At 45.2% G+C, this 27,303-nt stretch overlaps 1 protein-coding gene across 1 annotated transcript in view; it reads left to right on the top strand.

Moving 5' to 3' along the window:
- LOC124613792 (trypsin-1-like) overlaps positions 1-27,303 on the top strand; it is a 137,075-nt gene that overhangs the window by 67,636 nt on the left and 42,136 nt on the right. The window contains exon 4 of the mRNA XM_047142514.1: positions 7,256-7,344. Within this exon, the coding sequence (XP_046998470.1) occupies positions 7,256-7,344 (89 nt within the window). The remainder of the gene's footprint in view (positions 1-7,255; positions 7,345-27,303) is intronic.

The raw sequence follows: 27,303 nt of genomic DNA, 5'->3' as shown, positions 1-27,303 counted from the left end.
TGCCGCGAACACGCGCAAACCGCTCCACTCTCTCAAAGTCTCTGCCGCGACCGAGCGTCTGTCGCGCCGTACAGTCCAGCACTTCCCGTGTCCCGTGCGACTCTTCCCCGCGCCGCACTCTCCCGAACCACCCTGTCCTTTCTCGACACGATGATCTTCCCCTGCTTCCATCCAGTCTCCCCACTCACGAGCGCTGTGATTGGCTAGAGCGCACGCGCCATGTCTTGAAGCTAACGCACCCACACAAACATAATGAAACACACTCGAAATACTGGACTTACACTTAAATAACTTGAAATTAAATAAATATTCCTACAGCTGGACCATAAACACGCTCTAACATACATTATTAGATACATAAACAAATTAAATAAACATTTATCAAAGGAATAGAATAGGTAGGCCAGTAGCCTAGTGTCTCTGTGCTTTCTAAAACACAGTAAATATTTAACCAGTTTCTTCATGAATAGTATATATTTGATATAAACAAAGACACAGACGAATAAATATATTTATGATCATGCTGCTACCGTTTTTTCGTATCACTGTGGAGTACTTATGACCTGACGCGATCGATAGTAATCGGCCACTTTGACCTCCAATAACTCATGTACTATTTAAGTTACATGCCTGTAATTAATACCAATTTAGGTTTACACTAATAGCTTTCTAGAGACACGTAGATCGACGAAGTCGGATGAACCGTCTAGATTTTGGAAATTCGTTGCTGGGCGTTACTTGTATAATATCTCGTTAGGTACTAAACTTTAAAATAATAAAGATATTTAAAATCTGATTACACCATCAGAATCGACGTGCAAATAATTGTAATGAACATGTTTCTTTTTGAGGTACCATCATTCATCTGGCTGCTATTAATTTCTATGCGAACTGTGAAATGGCCGCGCGGGATTAGCCGAGCGTTCTAGGGCGCTGCAGTCATGGACTGTGCGGCTGGTCCCGACGGAGGTTCGGGTCCTTCCTCGGGCATGGGTGTGTGTGTTTATCCTTAGGATAATTTAGGTTAAATAGTGTGTAAGCTTAGGGACTGATGACCTTAGCAGTCAAGCCCCATAAGATTTCACACACATTTCTGAGCTGTGAAATGTCTGCCAGTAAGGTTTCACAAAGTCCGCCACCTTTGGCACTCCCGCCATAGAAATCTCCCTCATCGACACAAAGCACCGTCCTCGTCACAGTGTCAACGCGGAATTCCCAGCCACGCGGCCGCTGGACCCCTCTTGCTTCGGCCAGCGTCTGGCACCACGTGGCCGGCCTGTCGGGCGGCCCGTGCCCGCCTAGCGTCCTGTTCAGTCGCTCCAACTCGGAACATACAATATTCTCAGGGCGCCAAAACTCGCTCGTTACCTGACAAGCGTGAACGCCGAGAACCTGCGCTATCGTCTCCAGCTCGGCTGCAACGCCTTGGATTGTGGTTCTCGAAATGGTGATTCAAGTTTGATGCCAATAAGAGTTAGACAGGAGGAAGAAGTTTCCACTTGACTTGCTGCCGGTCACGGCCGTGGATGGCCCCGTCCTGTAGTCGAAGAAAGGCATATATCTGGGGGTGACTCTCGATAGGCATCTCACCTGGTCCCTACATATTTGCAGCATAAAAACTAGGGCGCTGCGGTGCCTCTACACCCTTGCGCTCTCCTCAGTCCGGAGAACGCGGCTGTGGTGAGTGGAAATGTCGCACACCGGACTGTTACAGACAGTCAAACTCGAGACCAGAGCTCGTCCTGCATCTCCCACAGAGCTAGACCACAAGGCAGTTACATCAAGACACGTACATCCCACTTCTGCAGGCCGCTTCCGCCACTTTGCGCGCCTTTACTATAACTAGGCGCGTGCGTTTTCGACTGACCATACGATGGCTAGACTTAGTGTAAATCACCCTTGCAGCAAACAGGCGAAGAAGAAATGAAGCTGTCAACCCAGATGAGACATCAAGCCTGAACAACTCTCGCAACCGTCTGAGTGAGTAACTGCAAAATATGGTCAAATGGCTCTGAGGACAATGGGATTTGTCTGAGGTCATCACTCCCCTAGACTTAGAACTACTTAAACCTAACTAACCTAAGGACATCACACACATCCATGCCCGAGGCAGGATTCGACCTGCGACCGTAGCAGCAGCGCGGTTCCGGCCTGAAGCGCCTAGAACCGCTCGGCCACAGAGGACGGATTGAGGAACTGCAAGAAAGGCAGTAGACTGCTTGGCCTGCCAGATGTCAAGCCTATGTGGGATTGCCAGGATGGCAATGAGAAATCGTTCTAGCGATGATGCAGACCGCAAATGGGGTAATTCACTGACGTAAACAACACTGACAAAGGGCATACTTTTATGCCTGATGCCTGGGGGCGAACATCTTAGAAATAAGGAAGGTAGTCGCATATTAGCGTGCTGCATGGCGCTGTGGTGAGCATCTATGGAAAGCTGTTGAAGGACAGTGAATCCTTGAACAGACGAAATCCATATGAGTACGAATGGGTGGACATCTCTTCTGAACAGCACGTTGCAAAGCATTGCAGATGTGTTCAATAATGTTCATGTCTGGGGAGTTTGGTGGCCAGCGGAAGTGTTTAAACTCAGAAAAGTGTTCCTGTAGCAATTCTGGACGATTGTGGTGCTGCATTGTTCTGCTCGAATTGCCCAAGTACGTTGGAATGCACAATGGACATGAATGGATGCAGGTGATCAGACAGGATGCTTACGTAGATGCAAGATGCATCAGGGGTCCCATATCACTCCAACTGCACACACCCCACACCATTTCAGAGCCTCCATCAGCTTCAACAGGCACCTGCTGACACGCAGGGTCCATGGATTCATGAGGTTGTCTCCATGCCTGTACACGCCCATCCGTTAGATACAATTTGAAACGAGACTCGTCCGACCAGCCAACATGTTTCCTGTGATCAACAGTTCAATGTCGATGTTGACGGGCCCAGGCGAAGCGTAAAGCTTTGTGTTGTGCAGTCATCAAGAATACACGACTGGTTCTTCGGCTCCGAAAGCCCATACGATGATATTTCGTTGACTGGGTCGCACGCTGACACTTGTTGATGGTCCAGCATTGAAATCTGCAGCAATTTGCGGAAGGGTTGCACTTCTGTCACACTGAACGATTCTCTTCAGACGTCGTTCGTCCCCTTCATGGAGGATCCTTGTCCGGTAGTAGCGATGTCGGAGATTTGGTGTTTTACCGGATTCCTGATATTCACGGCAGACTCGTGAAATGGTCGTACGGGGTAATCCCTATTTAACCGCTGCCTCGGAGATGCTGTGTCCCATCGTTCATGCACCGACTATATTACTACGTTCAAACTGACTTAAATCTAAATAACCTGCCATTGTAGCACCAGTAAACGATCTAACAAGTGCGCCAGACACTTGTCTTATACAGGCGTTGCCGACCGCAGCACCGTATTCTGCCTGTTTACTTATCTCTGTATTTGAATACGCATGCCTATGACAGTTTCTTTGGCGCTTCCATGTAGAATCGACGGCTATTGAGAGGTATATACCAAATAAATTAACAAGAGGTGGTACTGACCCTCCATGATACACTAAACAGGTCAGAACACTATTGAAGAACCAACGAAAAAAGCATGTCTAATTTAATAGAATGGAAGACCCTCTAGATTGAAGTAGTTTTACAGATTCTCGAAATGCAGCGCAGATTTCAGTGCGAGATGCTTTTAACACTTTCCAGAACGAAATTCTGTTTAAAAATCTGGTAGAAAATCCAAAGAGATTCTGGTCGTATGTAAAGAACACCAGCGGAAAGACACAATCAGTGCCTTCACTGCAAGAAAACAATGATGATTTTACTGATGACAGCGCCACAACAGCAGAGTTACTAAATACACTTTTCCGAAATTTCTTCACGATAGAAGACGAAGTAAATATTCCAGAGTTCGCACCAAGAACAACTGCCAATATGAATAACATGGAAGTAGATATTCTCGGTGTAGCAAAGCAGCTTAAATCACTTAATAAAAGCAAGGTGGTCCCGGCGGAGGTTCGAGTCCTCCGTCGGGCATGGGTGTGTGTGTTTGTCCTTAGGATAATTTACGTAAAGTAGTGTGTAAGCTTAGGGACTGATGACCTTATCAGTTAAGTCCCATAAGATTTCACGCACATTTGAACATTTTTGAAAAGCAAGGCCTCCGATATCTGTTTACCAGGCACGTTCCTCTCAGAGTGTGCTGATTCAATAGCTCCATATTTAGCAATCATATACAACCGATCGCTCGTTGAAAGATCTGTACCAAATGGTTCAAATGGCTCTGAGCACTATGGGACTTAACACCTGAGGTCATCAGTCCCCTAGAACTTAAAACTACTTAAACCTAACTAACCTAAGGACATCACACACATCCATGCCCGAGGCAGGATTTGAAACTGCGACCGTAGCGGTCGCGCGATTCCAGGAAAGATCTGAACCCAAAGACTGGAAAGTTGCATAAATGACACCAATAGCCAAGAAAGGAAATACGAGTAATCCGACGAATTACAGACCTATATCACTAACGCTGATTCGCCGTAGGACCTTGGAACATATACTGTGTTCAAACATTATAATGAGCGTATGGCATAGGTGGCCGGGAGACCCCTCGCGGGGCGGTTCGGCCACCGCTCCACAAGTTCTTTAACGCCACTACGGTGACTTGCGAGTGAATGAGGATGAAATGATGATGAAAGATACACAACACCCAGTCATCTCGAGGCAGAGAAAATCCCTGACCCCGCCGGGAATCGAACCCGGGACCCCGTGCGCGGGAAGCGAAAACAAAGGCGTTTTTCGTTGCGTCAGGATCTTCTCGTGAAATTTCATCACCAACTTCCTCCACAGAGCGTGAAAATATTTTGTTGCCGCTCAGCTACATAGGGAGGAATGATCATCATTACAAAACAAGAGAAATCAGAGCGCGTACAGAAAGATTTAAGTGTTCGTTTTTCTCGCGTGCTGCTCGAGAGTGGAACGGAAGAGAACTAGCTTGATGATGGTTCGATGAACTCTCCGCCAGGCACTTAATTGTGAATTGCAGAGTATTGATTTAGATGTATATGACGACAGAATAGGCCTACAAAGCTAGTGCAGGCATGTTTCGGGGCACACCGTGCAGCGCACGTTGTTGACATTTGATGCCACCTACCAAGCACTTGTCGAATACATATAAAGAAGAACCGTAACTGTATTGCGTTCCAAAGGTCGATCAACACGCTGCTAAGGAGCGTGTAATAATATTTTGATTCATTAATGTAACTCTACGAATAACATTTTGGAGCAAGCTAATAAGGGCTGCAGAAGCAATTCAGTGACAAGATCCACCATCTGTGTAACGCTAACGTAAAAGCACGAACACCCATATTTTTTTGCCTACTTTAACTTGTTTGCCTCATTGCCGACAACACGCCTACCATTCAAATAATGCTATCTGAGTATCACAGTTTTGCATCCGGTTGGGGGGGGGGGGGGGGGTATCGAATGAATCTATGTTCTGATAACTTAAGCACAAGTAAAGCATGCAGAATTCGTATTCCTCGTCGTTATGCTCTCTTCCATTTCTTACAGTATAAACGTTTGTTCGTGAACGTTAAACTTCATTCGTTTCCGGGGTAAAGGAGGGTTTAGATACGCTTGTGTGTGTTTCTAATGAAGAACAAGCACGTCAGTATTCTATAGAGTCTACGTGGTAACCTTGCTAATCGCGTGCTGTACACTATGTGACCAAAAATATCCGGACACCTGGCTGAAACTGTCTCAAAAGTTCGTGGCGCCCTCCATCGGTAATGCTCGAATTCAATACGGTGTTGGCCCACCTTTAGTCTTGATGACAGCTTCCACTCTCGCAGGCATACGTTCAATCATGTGCTTCAACGTTTCTTGGGGAATGGTAGCCCATTATTTACGGAGTGCAGCTCTGAGGGGAGGTATCGATGTCGGTGGGTGAGGCATCGCACGAAGTCTGCGTTCCAAAGCATCCCAAAGGTGTTCTAAAGGATGCAGATCAGGACTCTGTGCAGGCCAGTCCAATACAAAAAAATAGTTCAAATGGCTCTGAGCACTATGGGACTTAACATCTGAGATCATCAGTCCCCTAGAACTTAGAACTACTTAAACCTAACCAACCTAAGGACATCACACACATCCATGCCCGAGGCAGGATTCGAACCTGCGAACGTAGCAGTCGCGCAGTTCCGGACTGAAGCGCCTAGAACCGCTCGGCCACCGCGGCCGGCAGTCCAATACAGGGATATTATTGTCGTGTAGCCACTCCGCCACAGGGCGTGCATTAAAAACAGGTGCTCGATCGTGCTGAAAGATGCAATCGCCATCACCGAATTGCTCTTCAACAGTGGGAAGAAAGTAGGTGCTTAAAACATCAGTATAGGCCTGTGCTGTGATAGGGCCACGCAAAACAACAAGGGGTGCAAGCCCCCTCCATGAAAAACACGACCACACCACACAACGCCTCCGAATTTGACTGGCACTATATACGTTGGCAGATAACGTTCACCGAGCATTCGCCATACCCACACCCTGCCATCGGATTGGAACTTTATTTAACGTGATTCGTCACTCCACACAACGGATTTCTACTGTTCAATCGTCCAATGTTTACGCTCTTTACACCAGGCGGGGCATCGTCAGGCATTTACCGGCGTGATGTGTGGCTTATGGGCAGCCGGTCAACCATGAAATCCAAGGTTTCTCACCTCCCGCCTAACTGTCATAGTACTTGCAGTGGACTATGATGCAGTTTGAAATTCTTGCCTATTTCATATTACGAACCGCTTCGACTGTCGGCGGTCTCTGTCAGTCAACAGACGAGGTCGGCCTGTACGCTTTTGTGCTGTACGTGACCCTTCACGTTTCCACTTCAATATCACATCGGAAACAGCGGTCCTAGGGATGTTTAGAAGTGTGGAAATCTCGCGAACAGACGTATGACACAAGTGACATCCAATCACCTGACCACGTTCGAAGTCCGTGAGTTCCGCAGAGCACCCCATTCTGCTGTCTCACGATGTCTAATGACTATTGAGGTCGCTGATATGGAGTGCCTGGCAGCAGGTGGCCGCATAATGCACCTAATATGAAAAACGTATGCTTTTGGGGGTGTCCGGATACTTTTGATCACATTTTGCAGGTTGCCGCTCCATTTGGATACGGCTGCATTACTGGAATAGTGGGGTAGGCTAGGTAGCTGAGTGTACATGAGGCGTCTCCGTCTGCTGCAGGTGTCCGTGTGGTACCGCGGGGCCTTCAACTGCGGCGGCTCTCTGCTCAGTTCCAGCTGGGTGCTCAGCGCAGCTCACTGCATGGCGGGGTGAGTTACACACACTACACAAAAATCTTCTTCTTTGGAATACCTGTCTTAACGAAAGATTTCGACTGGACGCCCTCGACATTCCTCTATTCTTTGCCTCACCCATAATCTGTTCTCCCGTTCTTTGTGTCTTCCTTAATCTGCTGATAATTTTGTCCAGCAGTTCAAATCACTTTCTTCCTCTCTCTCTCTTTTCTATGCAGTCTTCCCATCAATAATTCGCAGCACCAGGCAATTCCTTCGTAATATACAGGGTGTTAGCGGTGTAAGTTGTAAGGTGCCTCTTACGTGAGAAAGACATTTTTACCAGTTTTGATAAATTATTGTATCTTATTGATGTATTCACGATAGTTAGGAAGTGCTGTAGTCCGTAGCCGGCCATGAGTCGGAGAGCATTTCCCACGCTGGCTGGCTAGGTGACGAAGCGACCAATGTAGCGCGTAGTGGGGTGGGGCTCGGCGCTTGACCGTAGCAACAAGCGTCAGCCTGGGAAATATACATGACGGGAAGTACCGCCATCTTGGCGCCAAAGTCACCGATTTTGTTTGTTTATATTTAATAATTAAAGTCATTAATGACAACATGAATACTAGAAGGAGCCTCTGGACATTTAAAACTATTTATCATAATTTTGCCTCGTTAAAATTCCCACCCGTTCATTAACAAATGCATGTCTTAGTAAGTAGGAACTTGATCGGAAATCCACGAACTGTGACGAAACTAGTAAGAGATACGGACTGCTCGCCAAAGTCGGCAGTCGTCGTTAGGAGCTGTTCCTGTCTTGTTCGATGGTAGCCATGCTCTCGGTTACGAGTAGCTTGTGACATGAGTGTTTCATTATTGATCTAATAGGAATAAAAATGATATTACGACATTCTGAATGTTAATTTCGAGTAAATAGATAGACCAAAGTTGATCGACAGCAATTTCAGATAATTAGCTTTCACCGACAGAGACATCCAATGCGCCAATGAAGAATCTACACGGGACGACATTTACGAGAGCTGCACCGCGCACAGGTAGGAGGAAATACGACGACACGACCCACCAAGCCGGATCAAGGAAGATCCGACTTACACTCGCAAATTCCGGGTGGAAATGCTGACCAGTTATACTGTACGTCACATATACCACCCTCTACGGACTCGCGGCTAAGCCGAGTAATAACAGTATCAGTTTAGAAGCGAGGGGATCTTGCAAAATTCAGATGCTGTGATCATTGGTACCATAACATGTACCCACTTCAGAGTGTTGGTTTCTCGTGCTTCTAACTGTCTTTCCGCAAACACGTCATATAATTTATTACTTGATGTTTTCTGCTCTGTCGCAACTGCGCCAGTAAGTGGACTACGTCAATATAGACTATCGGTTTTGCGTCCATGTGCCAGACTTTAACCTCTGACGTGCTCCCAGGGGAAAATAGGTATTGTTGGCTTGCTCTTGCCACATGTACTTGGAGGTACCAACCAACTTAAAAACATGTTACTGCTAACCGCTGTAATTATTGTTCTACGAAAGAAGTAAATACACTGTCCTCCGTCGCCAATAAACAATAGCTGCACTTATACTCTTAACACTTTGTATACCCCAATCAATACGTTTCTCTTTCTTACGATTTCCCCTTGTCAGTGCGAGAACCATTGCACAATGAGATAAACGGCTAGTGCATCCAGCTTACGGACAACTATAAGGTACAGAAGAATGGGAAACAAAATTGAGGATCTGGCAGATGACGATTAGTTTGACTTTTCAGAAGGCCAGGAAACCAGACAGGCAGTTCTGATGTTGCCCTTCATATTGAAAGCGAGACTTAAGGAAAATGAACACACATTCATACGATTTATAGACCTGAAGGAAGCATCCGACAGCGTAAAATGCTGCAAATTGATGGAAACGCTGAGAAAAATGGGAGCAAGCTGTAGGGAATGACGGATAATATACAATATGCACAAGAGCCTTGAGGGAACAATAAGATTGAAAGAACAACAACGGAATGCTCGAATTAAAAAGGGAGTGTGAGAGGGACATTGTCTTCTGCCCTACTGTTCAGTTTACACATAGAAGATGCAATGTTGGAAAGAAAAGAAATAGTAAAGAGTGGGATTAAAATTGTGGGTGAAAGGATATCAATGATAAAATTCGATGATGACATTGTTATCTTCAGCGTAGGTGACGAAGAATTATGGGATCTGTTGAATGGAATGAACAGTCTAAAGATGCATATTATGGACTTAGAGTCAACTGAAGAAAGACGTAAGTAATGAGAAGTAGCAGAAATGAGACCAGCAAATAGCTTAACTCCAAAATTGGTGATAACGAAGTAGACGAGGTTAAGGAATTCAGACACCTTGGAAGTAAAATAAGCCATGACGGATGAAGCAAGGAGAACATAAAAAGAGACGAGCACACCCAAAGAGGACATTCCTAGTCAAAATAAGTCTACTACTACTCAGTTCAAGGAAGAAATTAATGAGAACGTACGTTTGGAGCACAGAATTGTGTAGTATTGATCACGGACTGTTTGAAAGTCAGAAAAGATGAGAATTAAAGCCTTTGAGATGTGGCATTATAGAAGGGCGCTGAAAATTAGCTCAACTGATAAGGTAAGCAATCTCCGCAGAATAGGCGACGAAAGGAAAGTACGGAAATCACTGACAAGAAGAAGGGACAGGATGATTGGACACATCAGGGAATAACGTCCATGTACTAGAGTGAGCTATAGAGGATTAAAACTGTTGGGGAAAATAGACACTGGAATGTATCCAGCAAATAACTGAAGACGTAAGGTGCAAATGATGTTCTCAGATGAAAAGTTGGCACGAGAGCGGAATTCAGAGGAAGCACCAAACGAATCAGAAGAATGACGACTGAAGTAAATAAATAAGTAAATTAATAAATAAACAAATGCACAAGCAAACAGTGCGCACCTCGGGAACACCTTGCAATAGAAAAAAGAATTTACTGAATGGAATGGGAATCTGCCCCATCCAGTTCAAACATACACTGCATCGTTGTAGAAACCGTCGTCACACACTGTATGACTCAAGAGGATCGCCTTGAAGAAGCTAGAGTAACATGTCCCGAATACCTTGTGGACAACATATCAAGGATTGTCCCAAGCTTGCTAACAATGGCTGGGGTAGAACAATACGTTATTGACTTTTGAAATGAAATCATTGACGCGACTGGACTGTAAGTTTTTTATTATTTATTTATCGATGCAGCGCAGAATTGAGTAACTGCACTGAGTTTTTTTATTGTTAGCAGTATGGGTTAGAGTCGTCACTGACACTGAGTGGAGGCGTCTGTAATAACGCTGTCTATTTCGGCATTTTTTCCACATGTGTATGACCTCTATTTCGTGCATGGTAACCAAAGCAGAATTGATCGGGATTTTATACCAGGACAATTAGTTTATTTCAGAAAGATTATGTTAATCGCAGAGGATGCATTTTATGGATTGGGTTTCTTTGAGATGCTTGTATGATTATGAATGTACAGGGTGTTTCAAAAATGACCGGTATATTTGAAACGGCAATAAAAACTAAACGAGCAGCGATAGAAATACACCGTTTGTTGCAATATGCTTGGGACAACAGTACATTTTCAGGCAGACAAACTTTCGAAATTACAGTAGTTACAATTTTCAACAACAGATGGCGCTGCGGTCTGGGAAACTCTATAGTACGATATTTTCCACATATCCACCATGCGTAGCAATAATATGGCGTAGTCTCTGAATGAAATTACCCGAAACCTTTGACAACGTGTCTGGCGGAATGGCTTCACATGCAGATGAGATGTACTGCTTCAGCTGTTCAATTGTTTCTGGATTCTGGCGGTACACCTGGTCTTTCAAGTGTCCCCACAGAAAGAAGTCACAGGGGTTCATGTCTGGCGAATAGGGAGGCCAATCCACGCCGCCTCCTGTATGTTTCGGATAGCCCAAAGCAATCACACGATCATCGAAATATTCATTCAGGAAATTAAAGACGTCGGCCGTGCGATGTGGCCGGGCACCATCTTGCATAAACCACGAGGTGTTCACAGTGTCGTCTAAGGCAGTTTGTACCGCCACAAATTCACGAAGAATGTCCAGATAGCGTGATGCAGTAATCGTTTCGGATCTGAAAAATGGGCCAATGATTCCTTTGGAAGAAATGGCGGCCCAGACCAGTACTTTTTGAGGATGCAGGGACGATGGGACTGCAACATGGGGCTTTTCGGTTCCCCATATGCACCAGTTCTGTTTATTGACGAAGCCGTCCAGGTAAAAATAAGCTTCGTCAGTAAACCAAATGCTGCCCACATGCACATCGCCGTCATCAATCCTGTGCACTATATCGTTAGCGAATGTCTCTCGTGCAGCAATGGTAGCGGCGCTGAGGGGTTGCCGCGTTTGAATTTTGTATGGATAGAGGTGTAAACTCTGGCGCATGAGACGATACGTGGACGTTGGCGTCATTTGGACCGCAGCTGCAACACGGCGAACGGAAACCCGAGGCCGCTGTTGGATCACCTGCTGCACTAGCTGCGCGTTGTCCTCTGTGGTTGCCGTATGCGGTCGCCCTACCTTTCCAGCACGTTCATCCGTCACGTTCCCAGTCCGTTGAAATTTTTCAAACAGATCCTTTATTGTATCGCTTTTCGGTCTTTTGGTTACATTAAGCCTCCGTTGAAAACTTTGTCTTGTTGCAACAACACTGTGTTCTAGGCGGTGGAATTCCAACACCAGAAAAATCCTCTGTTCTAAGGAATAAACCATGTTGTCTACAGCACACGTGCACGTTGTGAACAGCACACGCTTACAGCAGAAAGACGACGTACAGAATGGCGCACCCACAGACTGCGTTGTCTTCTGTATCTTTCACATCACTTGCAGCGCCATCTGTTGTTGAAAATTGTAACTACTGTAATTTCGAAAGTTTGTCTGCCTGAAAATGTACTGTTGTCCCAAGCATATTGCAACAAACGGTGTATTTCTATCGCTGCTCGTTTAGTTTTTATTGCCGTTTCAAATATACCGGTCATTTTTGAAACACCCTGTATAAGTGTGTGTCCAATACCAGGTGGAATAAACAACCTGTTCCCCCTTCCGTAATATGGCGCTGACAGTCAGAAAGACTAAGTAGCTCATCCAGCGGTTGTTACCTGAATAATAATCTCTGAAACAGTACAGAAGAGTATGAATGTTGAAATTCCTTGGCAGATTAAAACTGTGTGCCGGACCGAGACTCGAACTTCGAGACCTTTGACTTCGGGGGGCAAGTGCTCTACCATCTGAGCTACCCAAGCACGAGTCACGTCCCGTCCTGACAGCTTTACTTCCGCCAGTACCTCGTCTCTTACCTTCCCACCTCCTACTTCCCCCAGGCTGTGGCTAAGCCATGTTTCCGTAATATGCTTTCTTCCAGGAGTGCTAGTTCTGCAGCATCGCGGGAGACCTTCTGTGAAGTTTGGAAGGTAGGAGACGAAGTACTGGCGGAAGTAAAGCTGTGTGGACGGGGCGTGAGTCGTGCTTGGGTAGCTCAGATGGTAGAGCACTTACCCGCGGAAGGCAAAGGTCCCGAAGTTCGAGTCTCTGTCCGGCACACAGTTTTAATCTGCCAGGAAGTTTCATATCAGCGCACACTACGCTGCAGAGTGAAAATTTCATTCTGGAAATATCAATGTTGTTTAATGTTTGGACGTGGTTCGTGCTTTCCACACTGTATTTGGTAGCGTTATCGCAGCACAATGCGTTTAACTGTGTCTGCGGCGTGTAATCCCTGTTTTTAATTCGCACTCAGATCTGATGATGAGGCCATTGGCATATATGTGCCCATATGTTTTGTAGTAGACTGACGACGACATGTCATGCACACATACGTGATATTTCCTTACTTTGTAAGTAATGGTCTTTAAATTGTGTTTATCAAAAGTTATCGCATTATGCCTTGCACTTAGTTATGCATACTTTTTATTGATTTTAGGTTTCACCTTCCGCCTGAGAATGGCTCTACAGCTGAAATCGTGGTAGTGAAATAAGTAAATATTAAAAAACGTGCTGTCAAACAGTGGCAATGATTCCAGTTAAAAAAGTATGTTGCAACTGTGGTGCCCAACCAAGGAAAAATCGTCAACGGTATTGACTGTCCAGCAGCAGATTTTGATTTCGTAGATGTGCACTTTCGAACAAACTTCCTTCACTTCGCTTACTATGTGGTTTTTATTTCACAGTGAAGTCTTTTTATTGTTTCATAAAGCATGTTATTTCATTTCGTTCGCCCCTTGAATCTAAGCCCTCATGCGTTCGTAGCTACATTTCTTTCGAATAGCTGATTTTGTGACTATAATTACTGTGTCCTTGTTTGTGAAGCGCATGAATGTGTGTGTGTGTGTGTGTGTGTGTGTGTGTGTGTATGTGTGTGTGTGTGTGTGTGTGTGTGTGTGTCTAAATGTGAGGACGCGAAAGAAGAAGAGAGAGATTTGCATCGTTTGAATTCATTTACAATCCCTGATCAATCGACGTTGTTTTGTTGTGTGTTTAATGATGATGGTTTATTATCTGTTGTCAACCTGTCACTGCCATTAGATCATTCCGATGACTGAACTTTTCAAAATTAGTGGGTAAATCTCGTAATTTGCTGTCTGTTATTTAATTTTCCACCACACTACCACGACCTGTGTGGTGTCTGGCGGTGACACCACAACCTGCACAGCGTCGAGTGCAGTAGTAATCATATAGCCTTTTCAATAGTCCGACCGATGTTTATTACAGTGGACTGTCCATTACACGCCATGACTCGTGTAAATAAGCGTGTGTGGACAAATTCGTTGAAACAAAGACACGTTGTATACCTAAACGGCTTGGAGTGAGCCGTTGGTCGGCTTTTTACTACACGTGTAAGTTTCGGTGATAGCGCGACCGTAACTATTTTCGAAGTGAATGATAGCAAAGGGCTATTTTGCTGTATACTGCCAGTGCTATGAGTGCCTAGCTGACTGAAGCGTGGAGTGGCGACGGTTTGCAAGCGGTGTGTGTTGTCAAGCACTCTGCAGAATACATTAGTCTCCTCCAGAAGACATGGCACTAATTCGTGTAACACCGCATATTACCTTCGTTATTCCCTCAGTTCGGCAAGTAAGAGAGACCGCAAGTTTCTCCAAGCAAGTTGTATTCAACTGCAACCACTCATTGACGATTAGAACCTGTGCAGTTCTTAAATTGGGGGAATGATTATTACTACGTTTCACCTGTTGTTCAAATAGTCCAGGCACATTTTCTATGGGATTATGTTTGCATGGCATAGGATACTCATCACACAGGACAAAACGTGGTCACCGAGAATGTTGAAATAAACATCCTGGTTCATGTTTACAGTACCCTAAATGAAAGGATCCAAACCGTGATGCGAAAAGTATCTCCCAGAAACATCTCAGAACCACCCCCAGCCTGAACTACACCCTTCACACACACACACACACACACACACACACACACACACCAGAGCACTCGGCGTCTTGTACAAGTCGAAAAGAGGCAATATCGCTGCTTCCTGGTCTACATAACACGCATTCAGGAAGTTGCTCCCCACTTCCTGTGTCTCCCGGCTTATTGAAGATGTGCCAGTCTGTGTTGTTTTGGCCAATTGACGGCATGCAGCATTATGTGATGCTGCCAACAATGACCTTTTGCGACTCCAAATGTGCAGTGTTCAGCCGGAAATAGGTTGATATGCACCTGCGTTCATTGGCAGCTTAAGATCCTGTCGGATTTGAAACCGATTGTCTCTTGAAAGGCGTGATTCACTTCTCTGGTCACTGTCGGTTAGAACACTATTACGACCACTGTTCTTAGGCTGTGTTACATGGTTGCGACTCCTTGTAGGCAAATTAGACAGTCCACGTTGATACACCAACAAATCGGGCAATTTCGTTGACGGCGTGATCAATGCCAGGTCGGAAAAGGGCAGAACCTTTTTGTCATCCCGTCACGTTTCGTCGTCGAGCTTTCTTAGGGCGCTGACTCCATACGACCGGCACATACACACCACGTTACCGCTGTGACACACATCTGTGGCCGAGGTTACCTCAGCCCCCTGGTGCCATTTCCACGCCATCTACAGCGCTGAAAAGCATCTGGTGTGTTCAAATGTGTGTGAAATCTTATGGGAATTAACTGCTAAGGTCATCAGTCCGGCCGGCCGAAGTGGCCGTGCGGTTAAAGGCGCTGCAGTCTGGAACCGCAAGACCGCTACGGTCGCAGGTTCGAATCCTGCCTCGGGCAGGGATGTTTGTGATGTCCTTAGGTTAGTTAGGTTTAACTAGTTCTAAGTTCTAGGGGACTAATGACCTCAGCAGTTGAGTCCCATAGTGCTCAGAGCCATTTGAACCATCATCAGTCCGTAAGCTTACACACTACTTAACGTAAATTATCCTAAGGACAAACACACACACTCATGCCCGAAGGAGGACTCGAACCTCCGCCGGGACCAGCCGCACAGTCCATGACTGCAGGGCATCTGGTGTGTTCACTGGAGGGGCTGACTAACACTTTGTCCGCTGAGATTATTTGCATGATAGAACGTCTGTTACAGCATAGTGTCAGGGTTGCACCTCCGCTGTTGCTTAATTAATAAGTACTTACTTTATTACTGTTCTCAAGACTAGAAGCTTTCGGCTTTAGAAGCCATTCTCAACTGCTATAGGTTCCGACAGCATATCGTAATGTATCCGACTATAAGTAGCAGACGCGGTCCTTCCGAAAGCGAGGGCAGACGTGTGCAAGCGTCAAGTAAAAAGAATATTTACTGAATACAGTAACGGTCATTGTTGAATCTATTGGCACGTTCCTAGAAGCTGCATGCAGTGATTTTCGTAGTGGCAAAAAGAAAAAGGAAATTAACTGAGGCAGTAGAAACCGATTGAGAATGGCTGTCGTTCTACACCAGGAACAGTGGTACTGTGTACAGTACGTTCACGAAATGTACTTACCGTCAAACATGCAAGTGCCACCGAAAGTAGTTACTCCTGTGAAGTACTGGAGAGGAATGTTTGTTCGCAGCAGCTAGACAGCTCAAATGGTTCAAATGGCTCTAAGCACTATGGGACTTAACATCTGAGGTCATCAGTCCCCTAGATTTAGAGCTACTTAAACTTAACTAACCCAAGGACATCACACACATCCATCCCCGAGGCAGGGTTCGAACCTGCGACCGTAGCAGCAGCGCGGTTCCGGACTGAAGTGCCTAGAACCGCTCGGCCAAAAAGGTCGGGTAGCTATACAGCCTCAACACAGTGACGAATAGGGTTAGGCAATACTATGGCGAAAGTGATGGCGACGTAGATGAGCAACAATTTACAATAATTTACACCACTGGCCATTAAAACTCTTACACCACGAAGATGACTTGCTACAGGCGCGAAATTTAACCGACAGGAAGAAGATGCTGTGATATGCAAATGATTAGCTTTTCAGAGCATTCACACAAGGTTGGCGCCGGTGGCGACACCTACAACGTACTGACATGAGGAAAGTTTCCAACCGGTTTCTCATACACAAACAGCAGTTGGCCGGCGTTGCCTGGTGAAACGTTGTGATGCCTCGTGTGAGGAGGAGAAATGCGTACCATCACCATTCCGACTTTGATAAAGATCGGATTGTAGCCTATCGCTATTGCGGTTTATCGCATCGCGACATTGCTGCTCGCGTTGGTCGAGATCCAATGACTGTTAGCAGAGTATGGAATCGGTGGGTTCAGGAGGGTAATTAGAAACGCCGTGCTGGATCCCAACGGCCTCGTATCACTAGCAGTCGAGATGACAGGCATCTTATCCGCATGGCTGTAACGGATCGTGCAGCCACGTCTCCATCCCTGAGCCAACAGATGGGGACGTTTGCAAGACAATAACCATCTGCACGAACAGTTGGACGACGTTTGCAGCAGCATGGACTATCAGCTCGGAGACCATGGCTGTGGTTACCCTTGACGCTGCATCACAGACAGGAGCGCCTACGATGGTGTACTCAACGACGAACGTGGGTGCACAAATGGCAAAACGCCATTTTTTCGGATGAATCCAGGTTCTGTTTACAGCATCATGATGGTCGCATCCGTGTTTGGGGACATCGCACATTGGAAGCGTGTATTCGTCATCGCCATACTGGCGTATCATCCGGTGTGATGGTATGGGGTGCCATTGGTTACACGTCTCGGTCACCTCTTGTTCGCACTGACGGCACTTTGAACAGTGGACGTTACATTTCAGATGTGTTACGACCTATGCGAAACCCTACATGTCAGCAGGATAATGTACGACCGCATGTTGCAGGTCCTGTACGGGTCTTTCTGGATACAGAAAATATTCGACTGCTGTCCTGGCCAGCACATTCTCCAGATCTCTCACCAATTGGAAACGTCTGGTCAATGGTGGCCGAGCAACTTTCTCGTCACAACACGCCAGTCATTACTCTTGATGAACTGTGGTATCATGTTGAAGCAGCATGGGCAGCTGTACCTGTACGCGCCATCCAAGCTCTGTTTGACTCAATGGCCAGGCGTATCATGGCCGTTATTACGGCCAGAGGTGGTTTCTCAGGATCTATGCACCCAAATTGCGTGAAAATGTAATCACATGTCAATTGTATAATATATTTGTCCAATGAATAACCGTTTATCATCTGAATTTCTCCTTGGTGTAGCAATTTTAATGGCCATTAGTGTAAATAATATCTGTACAAAAGCATATCATAATCTGTGGAAGACCTATAATCATATTCCGCACATCAAGACGCTTCATTCGAACCCAAACTCGATAAGATAAAGTCAATGTTGTATGAATTCATGTAAACAATATGCAAATAACTAATAAATCTCAAGTGCGCACCGTGGTTGAAATACTCGAGGCTGGCGTACACACATACATTCCAGACACAACGGTCACAGGAGCTTTTAGTTCAAGAAAGGCAACCACACACCAGGAGGCCAGTCCCGACCCATCTACATTGGCTGGTGGACGCCCGTGGAGCAGACAGCGTTCGCCCGAGGGAAAGGAGGAACGACCCCATGTTTGGCTTAAAAGAAAATTCCGCTACATTGTGTGGGAGTGACCAGCCTACGCATTCTTTACACATAGCACGCAGTTTCAGAGATTTTCGCAGGGAGACAGCAAACGCCAAACGCCGATACTGCAGATTTCCAGATTGGTCGCCTTAAACGAAACGCCATTCTTCCGTTTTAGAAGAGCAATGCTGATTGGCAGACGATATTTCTGACGCCTTGAGCTGAAGGAGTCATGGAAGATACCGAAAGATATACCCCTTCACGTCTGGTATGGAGAGGCGCTGTTCCGTTGTCGCTCTTGCAGTGAGGAACAAGTCTCTCCTCAGTACTTCACTGGGAGAGCACCTCTGTCGAGAGTGAATTGAAGTGCGACTCTCTATATTGAGTCCTTGCGATTAAGTGTTGTTCACTGTGTTGGCTGTCACCCTTATTGTGCTGTGTGAATGGACAGTGTTATAGTTAAACGCATACGAGCGAATTTTTGAGCGGCATCACGGTGGGCTAGTTATCTGACGGGTGTACCACGCCAATAGTTAGACTAGGTGAGAATAGGAATCCTTGACTTCATCAAGGCGTAGTGAGAGTTTGATTGGCGAAGGTCAATCCAGATAGAACGAGGGTTACCTTATTTGTCAGCAGCGAGCAGCGCAGAGAGCAGTCATTGCAGCTTACTGTATTGTGCACTACAGTTATTGCGAGCCCCATATTTCCTCCACAACAGTACACTTCACTGCATTTCACATGCGACAGCCTCGACCGTACCTAGCATCATTCTAAAGGATGATTATTCAAGTTGAGTAGGCGTGCCTCTCAGCCATTCTGCCAAGTCAACAACAATCTTAAACTTTGTATAGAAATTTCATTAGCGAATCCTATCCTTGAGAGGTAACTTCACTTTCCGAAAAGAACCCGGATATAACTTGTTCAATTCATAACTAAAAGTGCCATTGTGATTTCTCAGAATTTTTGCAAAATAAACAATAACTTTCCTTAGTTTCATGTTTTTCTTACACTAACTGGGACTACTCCAGTACCCAAGTGTCCCACTAGTTACATAAGAAATTTTGTGAATTTTTGTGTCATTTCCTTACAGCGGACGACTCCAGAAGATCTTTATTGCTGAAAGTTTTTCAGGCATTTCTCTTTAGAACGTTAGGAACGTTTGTCTGACTTCTGTAGTAGTGTGAGGGTGGAAATTGCATCTTGCAGGAGCCACAGGGTAAAGGGTACATCTCAGATTAATCGGTTGCGCAGAATAACAGAATCTCAGATCAACCCCACGCTAACAAAATGTAACGTCCACTGTTCAAAGAGCCGTCAATGCGCACAAGAGGTGATCGAGACGTGTAACCAATGCCACCCCAAACCATCATTCTGGGTGATACGCCGGTATGGCGATGACGAATTCACGCTTCCAATGTGCGTTCACTGCGATGTCGCCAAACACGGATGTGACCATCATGATGCTGTAAACAGAACCTGGATTCATCCGAAAAAACGACGTTTTGCCATTCGTGCACCCAGGTTCGTCGTTGAGTATACCATCGCAGGCGCTCCTGTCTGTGATGCAGCTTCAAGGGCAACCGCAGCCATGATCTCCGAGCTGATAGTCCACGCTGCTGCAAACGTCGTTGAACTGTTCGTGCAGATGGTTGTTGTCTTGCAAACGTCACCATCTGTTGACTCAGGGATCGAGACGTGGCTGCACGATCTGTTACAGCCATGCGGATAAGATGCCTGTCATCTAGACTGCTAGTGATACGAGGCCGTTGGGATCCAGCACGGCGTTTCGTATTACCCTCCTGAACCCATCGATCCCATATTCTGCTAACAGTCGTTGGATCTCGACCAACGCGAGCAGCAATGTCGCGATACGATCAACTGCAATCGCGATAGGCTACAATCCGACCTTTATCAAAGTCGGAAACGTGATGGTACGCATTTCTCCTCCTCACACGAGGCTTCACAACAACGATTCAGCAGGCAACGCCGGTCAACTGCTGTTTGTGTATGAGAGATCGGTTGGAAAGTTTCCTCATGTCAGCACGTTGTAGGTCTCGCCACCGGCGCCAACCTTGTGTCAATGGTTCAAATGGCTCTGAGCGCTATGGGACTTAACTTCTGAGGTCATTAGTCGCCTAGAACTTAGAACTAATTAAACCTAACTAACCTAAGGACATCACATACATCCATGCCCGAGGCAGGATTCGAACCTGCGACCGTAGCGGTTGGTCGGCTTCAGACTGTAGCGCCTAGAACCGCACGGCCACTCCGGCCGGCTCATGTGAATGCTCTGAAAACCTAGAACCGCACGGCCACTCCGGCCGGCTCATGTGAATGCTCTGAAAAGGTAATCATTTTCATATCACAGCATCGTCTTCCTGTCGGTTAAATTTCGCGTCTGTAGCAGGTCATCTTCGTGGTGTAGCAATTTAAATGGCCAGTAGTGTATCTTAACAATTTGGCTCATAAATTACTTATATCAATTTTACAATTCTGCTAATTTCTATGTTTTACTATTTTTATTTTAGTATACTATCGAAACATCTGAAGAAATTCACTGCTTCACTTTCAAGTTTTTCGTTTAATATTTTATCTTCATATTTTCTGTAATGTGAATATATCTCCAGTTCTTCTAGCAAATCCATTTTATGTCCTTTATTTAGTCGGTGGAGTACTTCCAAATTTCACCACTAACTTCACCAAAAGAATCGATACCCAACTAAAAAATAGCGTGTTTCTGATGTATTGCAGTAAAAGTCAACGAAATGAAGCACACACTGACAACATCAATAGAAATGGCTTAATACACACGAAAAATGGGAATTATTTTCCGAAACGCATTGTGTGAAAAGTAAAAAAAATAAATAAAGAAAGAAAGAAAAATCGTGACTGGTAGCAGAAGATTTATTTGTAAACAAACCTATTGTTCCACAGTCGCTGGCCTTCAAAAACCATTTAACATGGATCAAATCAGAATGCGGTACCGGTCCATTTCAAATCGTCATACGAATATGCTGTTTTCTATGGGCTTCTCCGCCTTAATGTGTTATCGAAATGAAGTGGAACGAGTTAGGTATACATTACACACTGTACATGAATAGTTTTAACAGTAATGAACATACTTGTTTTCATTTCTACAAATGCAGCTACATTTGAAAAATAGTTTTTTATTTTTAATTCTTTTTGTTAATTAACAGTCTGTATTCAAAAATTCGTCCTTGGAATTGAAGAAGTTGCCCAGAAGAAATTATTTTCGGTTACATTTAACAGCTTGCTTTCCTCCATGTCAGATGTTTATGTTATTGCGTACATCATCAAATGGTTTTGTTCACGTATATTGAACTTCTTTTGACAGACTTTAAAAGCTTTAAAAATGGGCAATAAAGGTCATTTTTTCTTCTAATCTTGAGGGTATGGACTTCACTACTGGATTGTTGATGACGAATTTCATCAAAAAATATACAGGCTGGTCAGAAACTGTGTAAAGCTTGTAAGGGTGTTCCAGGATAGATCGTGCTGAGAAACAATTGCAAACGAAAAAGTTCGTTCCGTTACGCCGTTTCCGATTTAAGGAGCATTGAAGTTAGCCGAAAGGGCCGACCGCCAGAGACGGTGTTACCAAACGTGTTCTTTGGCTTCCTAGAACCGAGCAAGAGAGCGATACAAAATCGGTCATGGGACGTCAGTAAGGATCGAACCCGAGCCGTAGGCTGACCAGTCCTGTTTCCTATCATTTACGCTAGGAGAACATCTGACACTAGTTGCATCTCGCGGGCCGCTTGTTGCGTTATTGACTAACTTCAGTGCTAGTTAACGCGCAAACGGCGCAACGTATCGAATGTTTTTCTCAACAATTATTTGTCAGCATGACACCCTTACAGTCTTTTCACACTGTTTCTCACCACTCTGTATATTCTGTGATTGTGCAGTTAATATCCCTACCTCCCTAAGAGGTTTCCAAAAGATATCATATACATGATTCTAAGGCTCTTACTGTTCGCTTTTGTGCAATCAGTGCTTTCTCTCTACATATGAGTCATCCTAGAAAATTTTTCCGTTCCATAACCTGAATCCAGTCCAAATGCGAATGCAGGATCGTCAATGAAGTACAATGCTTACGACTGAAAGCGTGTACAGTGTGGACGCAAATGTACAGACAGAACAGGGGTGAAGGGAGAAGGTCGTAGAGACATGGAATATTCTAGAATATGCAAACATTAACATAAAAAAATTGATAACCTTCTAGAAATCACAAATATTAAACGACAAATATTTGCCGGCGATCGGATTCGAACTGACGACCGGTAGTATCCAGCAAATGACACTAAACACTGTTCCAGTGCATGCAATGCGGCTCGCATCAGTATGACAGGAAGTTCATTCTTCTGTTTCCAAGACCAGCAATAGCAAGAAGAGCATAAGTTCAAAATGGTTCAAATGGCTCTGAGCACTATGGGACTTAACATCTATGGTCATCAGTCCCCTAGAACGTAGAACTACTTAAACCTAACTAACCTAAGGACAGCACACAACACCCAGCCATCACGAGGCAGAGAAAATCCCTGACCCCGCCGGGAATCGAACCCGGGAAAGAGCATAAGTAGTTAAAATTAACTGTTTGAGGAACTCAGTGTCATGTTTGTTCCACTTAAAGTTTCCATCAATACGTGGAGCAGAGCATTGAATGTCGAGGAGAGTGTATCTAGGAACACATGATGTTTCATGACCGGTATTTCAGTTTGGTGACTGATTTTAGAATCACATGAAGGAACGCACACTACAAACCGCCATAAGCACTTTCCGGCATTTTATACTGTTTTTGTTGTAGTGAGACATAAGCTTGTGCCTTGTGCAGTTTCTGCAAATACAAGGTGACACACTGCAGACGGACGGTTTTGAACTGCGTAGTACGGAGGGCGCTGTGATGGGAGGTGGTCGTGGTGGGGATAGTTCTGACCCACACAAGACGCCATTTCATTTACTCTGTCACTATGGAGCAGTGGGACTTGCAACGTCGGGTGTTTGTCTATGACAGTTTCGTGAAAGGTGGCGAGTCTGCGCAGCGATTGTTTCGTGCGCGGTTTAATGTCGGTCGACATGGAGCTGTTCCGAGCTGTAACACAATCCTCAAATGGGTGGAAAACTTCAGATCAACTGGAAACATACTGGATAAGAAGCATACTGGCCCGAGACGCAGAGTAACGACACCAGAAAATGTTGAAAGGTTAAGGCAAGCAGCAGTCAGAAGCCCAGGACGGTCAACTAGTCGTCATGCTAGTGAGTTACGAATCAATCGTGAATCGGTTAGACGAATTTTGCATAAAGAATTAAAATTCCATCCCTACAAAATGCTCATTGCCCAACAAGTTAAGGAAACTGATTTTGCTGTATGATAAGACTTCTCTTACAGAATGCAAGTGATTTTGGTATCGAATGAAAATTAAATTTTATTGATGGGCGATGAAGCTCATTTTCATTTTAATGGGACCGTGGATAAGCAAAACCTACGTTACTGGAATCCAGAGCATCCACACCTTATCCACTAGCGTCCTCTACACTCAGAAAAAGTGACAGTCTGGTGTGCTCTTGGCTCTGTTGGCATTATTGGACCTTATTTTTTGAAGAGAATGGGACCACAGTTACTGTTAATTCGGTTCGTTACATTCGTTTGCTTGAAACATTCTTGAAACCAGAACTAAGAAGACGACGAATCGGCCGGCCGGGGTGGCCGAGCGGTTCTAGGCGCTACAGTCTGGAACCGCACGACCGCTACCGTCGCAGGTTCGAATCCTGCCTCGGGCATGGATGTGTATGATGTCCTTAGGTTAGTTAGGTTTAAGTAGTTCTAAGTTCTAGGGGACTGATGACCTAAGAAGTTAAGTCCCATAGTGCTCAGAGCCATTTGAGCCACGACGAATCGTTTAAAACGGGTTTGGTTCCAACAGGATGGGGCAACATCGTACACTGCAAACACTTCAATGACAGTTCCTAGACGCATGTTTCCTGGCCGGATTATCTCACGTTTTGGCAATATTCCTTGGACTCCCAGGTCTCCCGACTTGTCAGTATGTGACTTTTTTCCGTGGGGTACCTTAAGAACTATGTCTATAACCAAAAACCACGAAATTTGGAGGAGTTGAAGAATGCAATAATTCATGAAATTGCTGCCATCCCTGCAGAGATTTTAGTCCGTGTGATGGAGGATTTTGAGAAGAGACTTGAGTCCTGCATTCGAAATGATGGACATCACCTTGACGACATTATTTTTCACAAATAACTTTGTTAACTAAAATGGCAAATAATCAGCTTTGATTTTGTGTTAATAAACATACATTAATTTTAAAGTTGGCTGAGTATTATTTCATTAAAAACCGTCCGTCTCCCGTGTGTCACCCTGTAATACGAGTCCAACATATTTAAGTATAGTATAAGATATTAAAGCTATTTGGAGGATACAGTTAATTCAAATGCGGAGTTTTATGCCGAGGAAAATGTCTGTATACTTTTAAGAATAGTCGATATCCTGTGGACGGTTATGCCATGCTTCATCGGTCGTACGCCATCTTTACCTTGAAACAGCTCTTCTACTACGGAACACGTGACATTTGTTAATACAATATTCTCGGGTTTCATGCCACGTCAAGTGGTTACCTGCCCGTGAGCTTTCGGCGGAGATCTCCTCTGCCATTGTCAAGTGTTTGTCAGATGAATGCCGCAGCCTAGCTTATACAGCCTTGCTGCTGCCAGTGACGTCACTTGCGCCCTGTCTGAGGCCTACGAGAAAGACAGGTCGCAGCGCGTGCGTCACAAGGGTAGTAGACCTGAACTAGCTTGTTCCCTCATCTGAGCGGAAGAAACGCGTTTTTAATCGTGTTAACTCTTAACTGTGTGTTTAAGTACTAACGAGAATTGCATATTTTACTGGAATCTGCTTTCATAGAGTCTTACTGATAACTAGCACTACAACAAAATACGCAACCGTGCAGTAGCTTTAAGATCTATGCTCTGCGTAAATGGTATAACAGCTCGCTTATGCCATTTAGTCTCTACTGCTTAACAGTTCTCATTTCATACAAGATGTACTGCCTCATACAACCGATAAAATTTTATTGTACCCAGTACGGCCGTTACAAATTATTAGCAGGCATACGGACTTCCAATTGCTGTAGGACTAATAAACAATAAGACTCCATAGTAGGGGATTCCAGTAAGAGACGAAAATTCTCATTTATACGTAAACATTGAATTACGAGTTAACAGGTGCAGAAGCGTAGTTTGTCTGCTGAGCTGAGCAGCGAGTCAGGTCTACCTTCGTGACGCACGCACCGCGGCCTGTCTTTCTCGTAGGCCTCGGGTCCTACCCTGCACCATATAAGGCAATGTTTTGGTGGTGCTACCTCCGCGTTCGCTTCAGTTCCTCAATCACAGGATCCCAAGCCGTACTCAGTTGCAATCCGCTGTCTTTATTGAGGGTGTTGTCCGATATTTTGATCTCTACTGCTTCATTTTACTACGCTATCCCAGAAGCTGTTGGTCCGTTTTATAATAGAATTATTGTCGAATGCAATTCGGTGATTTTCCAGTGCATGCTCCTCTACATCTGATTTTTCGGGATAGCGTTGGCGGAAATACCTTTTATTTTATATGCAGCGCTGCTCAATAGTGCGGACAGTCTGACCGACATAAACCTGTCTACACCCACAGGTATTTCGTATATTCCAAGCGTTCTGAGGCCTACATCGCCTTTCACAGGCTTCATTAGTTATTGGATCTTTGCTGGAGGCCTGTGGACTATGTCGATTTTATGTTTCTTCGGGAGCCAGCTAATCTTATTGAGCCACAAAACGATGAAAATGCAATCTTCTTTGTGTCTTCTTCGAGAGCCTCCTGCTTTCGCGCCTCAGATGAAACTGCCGGCGAAATTTGTCTGTTGTCACCGTTCCCCTCAAAACTTTACAAAAAATGGTTCAAATGGCTCTAAGCAGTATGGGCCGTAACATCTGAGGTCATCAGTCCCTAGACTTAGAACTACTTAAACCTAAGGACATCACACAAATCCATGACCGAGGCAGGATTCGAATCTGTGACCGTAGCAGCAGCGCGGTTCCGGACTGAAGCGCCTAGAACCGTTCGGCCACAGCGGCCGGCGAAACTTTACATAAGTGGCTCAGTTCCCTCGGCAGGCTTTCGGCGTCTGAGGCGGTTTCGGCTCTATGTACCAAAGGTCCTCATGGCAGAACGTTTCTGTGCTGGGGATGGCAGCTGGTGGCGTGTAGATAGTGATCTGTGTGGGTGGGATTGCTCTAAACGCTGTGACCTAGACACCCAGTGGAGTTACGGCGGATAACGACGTCCACGACTGGCAAGGAAACTGAAAGGTGTTCTCTCCCACACTATCCCGAAAAATCAGCTGTAGCGGACCACACACTGAGAAACGGACACCGAATTGCATTCGACGGTACTTCTAGTATTAAACGGACCAACAGCTTCTGCGATAGCGTAATAAATGAAGCAATGGAGATCAAAATATCGGACAATACCCTCAATAATGACGGTGGTTGCAGCTGAGTACGGCCTGGATCCCGTGATTGGGGAGCTCAAACGGACGCGGCGGTCGAGCCACCAACACATTGCCCTATATGGTGCGGGACACCCCTTAAGTGACGTCACTGGCGGCAGCGTGGCTACATAAGCGAGACAGCTGCATTTACACAACAGTCAATCACTTGGCAATGGCAGAGGAGCTCCATGCCGAAAGCTCGTGGGCAGTTAACCACCTGATGTGGCTTGAAACTCGAGATTATTTAATTAATGGATATCCCTCCTAGATCATACAATTCGTACATGTGATATTTGCTCTGGTTTTCTGTAATGTATTAACAATTTTCCTTGTGTTCAAAACGGAAATTTT

The sequence above is a fragment of the Schistocerca americana genome, chromosome 4, assembly GCF_021461395.2.
Source record: "Schistocerca americana isolate TAMUIC-IGC-003095 chromosome 4, iqSchAmer2.1, whole genome shotgun sequence".
NCBI lineage: Eukaryota > Metazoa > Arthropoda > Insecta > Orthoptera > Acrididae > Schistocerca > Schistocerca americana.
Note: the sequence above shows the minus strand (reverse complement) of the source record. Positions and strands in the feature narration are given on the sequence as shown.